Source organism: Physella acuta, unplaced genomic scaffold (assembly GCF_028476545.2).
Source record: "Physella acuta isolate Inbredline_101_S28 unplaced genomic scaffold, ASM2847654v3 ptg000874l, whole genome shotgun sequence".
NCBI lineage: Eukaryota > Metazoa > Mollusca > Gastropoda > Physidae > Physella > Physella acuta.
In genome coordinates, this window is record NW_026732391.1 from 237,849 (window position 1) to 244,008 (window position 6,160).

Sequence of the window (6,160 nt, forward strand, 5' to 3'; positions counted from 1 at the left end):
ATGAATAAAAACTTGTATATAATGAAAGTAATATAACTCTAGCTAAATTAATTTAAAAAGAATTAAAATACCAACATGTTTTAAAATGCTCATTACTAAACAAAAGTTTTGATATGCTGGCATGTACTTGACTTAGAGTTTCCTGGTGTACTAGTTATACAGTTAATTTTTTATTAAAAAAGTAACACAAACAGGGTTAATTAAAACAACTTTGCATTAACATTGCAACAAATGATTTATTTAATTACTCTGCTAAAAAATGTATTTGACCAAGGTATTTATTTATTAAATTCAAATTACAAAAAGATATATTACATTTTGCTACAGCAAGTCGCAACACTATATTAAATGTATGTATATATATATATATATATATATATATATATATATATATATATATATATATATATATATATATATATATATATATATATATATATATATATATATATATGTATATATAAATAAATATATATATTTATATACATATATATATATATATACATACATATATATATATATATATATATATATATAGAGTACATTTACATTTGACAGTTCAAAAGACATTTTGACAAGATAATATTTAAAAACACGTTACACTTCAGCTTAAACATCAAAGAAAAAAATCAGTAATTAAATAGAATTTGCATTTTTAGTAAGAAATTTGAGATGTCTGCAGCACTAATTCAAGTGTGAAGAAAATCTTGTTTGTCCTATCAGGGCTGACCTGGTACCTGGATTATGATACACCAGCTTGGATGCAGCGGTTACAACAGTAGAGCCAAACACCAATCAGCTGCCAGATTTTTTTGTTTGATCTGCCAAAGATGATTACCTGAAAGAGCCTTCCTTGGCTGCAGACAAGATGTCTGCTGGGTCAGACAGAGTAATACATTTTCTCTGATGTTAAAAATCGAGGTGTAGAAAATGGAGAAAACCACTGGATTGAAAAAGGATGTCCAAAAACACCCTTCATACTCAGCCAGCGAGATCTTCTTTCCCGCTCCTCTTTCTTTAGTTGCTCAATGCCCTAGGAAAATTTTCAACAATAAATACACAGCTGTCATTGTGATCTATCATATTTCTACATGAGATAGACAGCTGTTTATCAATTGCGTTTTTAAAGTGGGTCACAATAATTTCAAAATGTTGGATTATGTCCCCTACTGTGGGACAGAAAAAAAATAAAACTATTGGGTTCTACCGCTGAGTGTCTGTAAATTTTGGGTGCTGTTTCTACAGTAGGTTATGCAATATCAAAATTTCCCTCCAGTGAATCAGAAACGTGAGTCTTTAACTTTATAAAACTGATAAAAAACATGGTAAAAATCCATTTGGCTTACAGTTTCATCAGAGCAGACAGCAGACATCTGGGTCCCAAACATGATGCCAGTGAAAATACCAAACAGCATCCCCTCAAATATCAGGAAGATGAGAAAAATGGTAGTGGCTGGAGGGGACATGCCAGAACAGGCTAAAGAAGGATTTACAGAACAGGGTTAAGGCTTCAGTAGGAAACCATGCACTCTCTGTCTTTAAACATTACATCAAGCATCCCAGCTAGATCATATACAGCCAGGGGTCATCCATAAATGACATCATGCTTTTTTTGATGATTTTTACCTCCCCCTCCCCTCTGTCACACATCGTCACAAAAAGCCAGACCCCCCCTAAAATGACGGCACACCTCAGACTACAACCTCCCTCAAAATTGTAGTTGAATTTTTCTTAAAACATCTATATTTTTCCAAAATCTTTTCGGAACTCTTGTCAAAATTGAGTATTTTAATCAATTCCTATTGCAATTTATTAAAACAGTTTTCTAAAACGCAAAATATTCTTTTATAATGCAAAAGTGTGACGTCGCACCATCTGAACCTCCCCTACCCCTCGTCACACACCGTCACAAAATTACGGACCCCCCTCCCCCTGTGAGTGTGACATCATTTATGGACGACCCCCAGACAAAGAACTAGTGACAACTTTATATTTACCTTTCCAATCTCGACTAACACAGTAGATAAAATGGGAGATGGACATGTACAAGGCATGAATGGAAATCAGACATATATACATCTGAAAATAATGGAGCAACTTATATAGAGAAACACTACACATATACATAAAGTAAGTAGAGCCTTTATTTATTGCAGCATTAATTCATTATATACATTTTACAAATTTATTTTATGTGCTCAACTATTTATAAAACAAGCATAAAAATTAATTGACTTTGGTGTCATTTGATTCTAGTGTCATTTGATTCTAGTGTCATTTGATTCTAGTGTACTTACTGTAAATAAAACAAAATATTTCTGGTTGTTTTCACCAACACAGTTGTTGACCCATGGGCAGTGATGGTCCATTTTTTTAATACAGCGCTGGCAGACACTAGAATATTTAGAAAGGTATTTTAAAATAGCACTTTTGATCTGTTCCTTCATTTCATGACTAAAAAAGTAAATAATTCTTTCAAACTTACTTCAAACATACCAACTCAATAACAACTTGCAATACTAAAAGTAAATAATTCTTTCAACCTTACTTCCAACACACCAACTCAATAACAACTTGCAATACAAAATTACATACTTAAAAAAGATGAAAAGGTAATTCTGTTATCTCAACTAAAATTCTGTTTGATTTACCTGCAATGGTGAGCACGATCTGGCTTTATGCTGATACATTTAGGACACTTGAAAACAACTTCACCTTTTTTTAAACCCAAACTTTTGATACCTTCTGTAGTTGCATTCCCTTTTGGTACGGCTCCCTTTAGGGAAAATATTGTTAGCTTTTATAACTTAATTACAAGAGACATCATGGAAAAAAAAATAGAAGCAATATTTCAAAATGTTCAATCATGTAGTGTATCAATAATTTTAAAACTAGAAGAATTAATTAAAGAGATGTGTAAAATTACACAATTATTGTAAACATAAAGAACAGAGTGTATAATAAAATGTTTGAGTATGTGTCTTGTTTAATCCCTTGAAAATTGCGGTAATGAAGTTGAAGAAATGGGTCTGCATAATAAACCATTGTGATGAAATACATGTGAGTATTACCGGGTCAGTAAACATTGCTCTCAAGTGGGAGGAAACAGCCAGAAATGCTAGTCCATTAAAGATAAGGCCATGGAATAAACTGTAGATGTTTGAAGATTCATGAAGCAGCATCACAAACATAACAACATATTCAGCATACAAGATAAGCAGCCATGTGAACACAGCGCACACAATGCCACAAATGTCCTTGACAAACCAAACATGACGCAATGATGGGTTAGAATATCCAAAAAGCCTAAATAATTTACTAAAATCTAAAAAAACCACTGTTTCCGAATATTGTTTTTCAGATTGTTTTTTTTTCTTATAAGGAGATTTTCCTTTATACACTGGTCTTGTAGTTGCAATTTCCTCAAGCTCTCTGAAAATATACGGAATACTTTTATAGCTTTAGAAACAAATAACATTATTCAAGTCAAATGCCAAAAGTTTCATATGTAAAAAAAATCAGTATTGTAGTTGCATTGTACGGTAATATTAGATTAAATAATACATTTGATGCAATTTTAAATAACTTACTCATAGTTCAGACTGATAAATTATAATACAATGACTTTGTTTATATTACTGAGTTAATAATATGCAACAAGACACCAGTTGATGGAGGCTTGGCTAGGGATTCAAACTCAAAGCATAAATTTGAAAAATTAACATACATCATTTCTAAATGATTTGTTGTGACTAATATTAAAAAGAGACTCAGTTGAGTAATCAAACTTATTCAAAAGTGTCACCAAATTAGCACTGATTAAAAATATAATTGTTTTTGTAGGAAAATTTATAAGTGAAAGGCTTACAATCTATATATTTTTTAAGAGAAAGAAAGGACTAGCATACTCTATAAATGGAAATAAAAACAATTAATTGAAATAAAATTCTGAAAATGAAAACAAGAATTTGACTCAATTAATTAATCACATGCTCTCCAAGGTCAATATCAATCATCATCCACTAAATATTTACACAGTGATTCTGGTATTTTGAAATTACCAGGATCGTTATCTTAAAATATGTATTGAATAATAATACTATTGAGAATACTTTAAATACTTAATATAACTTGCTAATAAACTCAAATAAAAGTGGTAATAATACCAATGTTTATTATTTTAAAACAATAAACTACATACTAACTAGCGTACTTATCCCATACAGTATTGAGGTCTCAGAAGGAAGGCTGACCAATATTTTAAGGCTGCGGCTATTCATACTTTACTACAAATAGCCCTATGAAGGCTATTCGTATATTCGTACTCTGACCAATCAGCGTGAGGCATTTTTTCTGTGATTCTTGAATTCCCTTTTTCATGCTGTATAGATCTAGAACTAATTATTTTTTAGATCTAACCTTATCACTAACCCTAACCCTAATGCTTAACCCTAATCCTTAAATAAAATTTTTTAAAAAGCAAAATAGAAAAAAAAACCTCTGGGCCAAAGGGAATAGAACCCACGCCTCGAAAACAAACTAGTCAATGCGCAACCACTTCAACCACCGGGACACTTACAACGACATTCAAAATTAGAACGTCATACACAAGCTAATAAAAATAATTATGCACACATGTGCAGGACAATGAATTTAAAAATAAATTTGATTGGTCAGCTAAAAATAGCGAATATGAATACCCTTCTGAGGGCTATTTGTAGTAGAGTACCACCTTTATTTTAATTTTAAGACGATTTCATCAATGCCTTTTAATTTTTAATCATGAAGCGGCAAATAAATATACACTAAAATGGAGTTTTACTAACTTACTACTTACTAGGTCAACTATATTACTATATTATACTATAATAATATTACTTATTAAGAAATAAGTACTAAAGTTACTTTAGCAAAGTAGGCCTATTGATATTTAGTATTTAGTAAGTATTTAGTATTTAAAAAGTTTTAAAAAGTCATTAGCCTACTGCTGCAAGAACTTTGTAGAAGTTAAGTAGGGGTCTAAAAGTCTAAATGAAAAGTATTAAAACTGAGATAAGTGAAATGTCACAAATGACAAATCAAATAATTAGGCCCTAATATAAATAACAAAATAGTGAAATCATGAAATGAATCATCCATTGTGAAGATTCGCGAATCGTGATCATTTAATTTTATTTTCTTCGAATGTCGTGAAAGTGAAACAAACCTTGGTAAATTTCCGCCAACATCGGAATCAGTGGGACTGTCCATTTCCTTTAGGGGTAGATCTAGATCTATAAAATATTGTGTTTATGCTGTACTGAAGTTTAAGGTATCTTGACCAATAAATATTAAATAAGCAACCAATTTATTGTTTTCCCCTTAGATACCAATACTGAGGAAGTTTACTGTATTGGTCGGCCATGATTTCTCATTTCTCGTGACGTTTAGCACCAATAATTTGGAATAAGAAAGAATAGCCTCCCTTTTCAATTTTGTACCATAATTTACAGGAGCATAATAATAAAATATAATAAAAACCAGTGCTTTCTAAACTGTCTAAACTGAGAATGATTGTAAGAGCTAATTTAACTTTTTAAGTAGCTAATGCATTCAGTGTGTGATATCATTATAGATATATATAATTTATAATTATAAGCCTATCAGAGGCATACACAAGGGGGAGCAGGGAGAACGGTCGCTTACCCCATGACCATGTTGAGGATAGTGGCGCCTTCATCATCATCATTCCTTTGTGGCTCCTGGGGAGCAAAGGGCTGCAACCACACATCTCCAGCGGACTCGGTTTTGGGCTGCCACCTTTATCTGTGCCCATGAGAGCCCAGCTGTTTTTGCCTCATATTCAACCGTTCTTCTCCATGTCTTCCTTGGCCGGCCCACACTCCTTTTTCCCTGGGGATTCCATTCCAAAGCATGTTTTGCCATGTTTTCTTTTTCTTTTCTTAATGTGTGTCCGATCCATCCCCTTTTACGGGCCTTGATATCTGTCTCTATTGGCTGTTGCTTTAAAGTTCGCAACAGGTCTTTGTTTGATATTTTGTCTGGCCATCTTATTTTAAGTATATGTAGTGGGGCCTTGTCGGAGATAAATTCAAATAAAATTTAAAAGTTCCTGCTACAAAAAATATATCCACATCTTACAGGAACGACGAATTTGAAA

The 6,160-nt window shown here is 32.1% G+C and overlaps 1 protein-coding gene across 1 annotated transcript; it reads right to left on the reverse strand.

The window, feature by feature from the left end:
* Positions 1-530: 530 nt before the first annotated feature.
* Positions 531-5,414, reverse strand: LOC131952468 (palmitoyltransferase ZDHHC3). Its single transcript, XM_059315145.1, has 7 exons — positions 5,207-5,414; positions 3,072-3,432; positions 2,652-2,776; positions 2,298-2,394; positions 1,998-2,079; positions 1,347-1,477; positions 531-1,033 (listed from the first exon to the last, which is right to left on the reverse strand). The coding sequence occupies exons 1-7, from the start codon at positions 5,248-5,250 to the stop codon at positions 881-883; spliced, it is 993 nt and encodes a 330-aa protein (XP_059171128.1). The 5' UTR covers positions 5,251-5,414; the 3' UTR covers positions 531-880.
* Positions 5,415-6,160: the final 746 nt, after the last annotated feature.

What these genes read in the sequence shown, in the direction of transcription:
- LOC131952468 (XM_059315145.1), bottom strand. Translation starts at nt 5,250, where the DNA reads ATGGACAGTCCCACTGATTCCGATGTTGGCGGAAATTTACCAAG. An exon ending in GTTGGCGGAAATTTACCAAG is followed by an intron (nt 3,433 to 5,206) that starts GTTTGTTTCACT and finishes GTATATTTTCAG; the next exon opens with AGAGCTTGAGGAAATTGCAA. An exon ending in TGTTAGTCGAGATTGGAAAG is followed by an intron (nt 1,478 to 1,997) that starts GTAAATATAAAG and finishes ATCCTTCTTTAG; the next exon opens with CCTGTTCTGGCATGTCCCCT.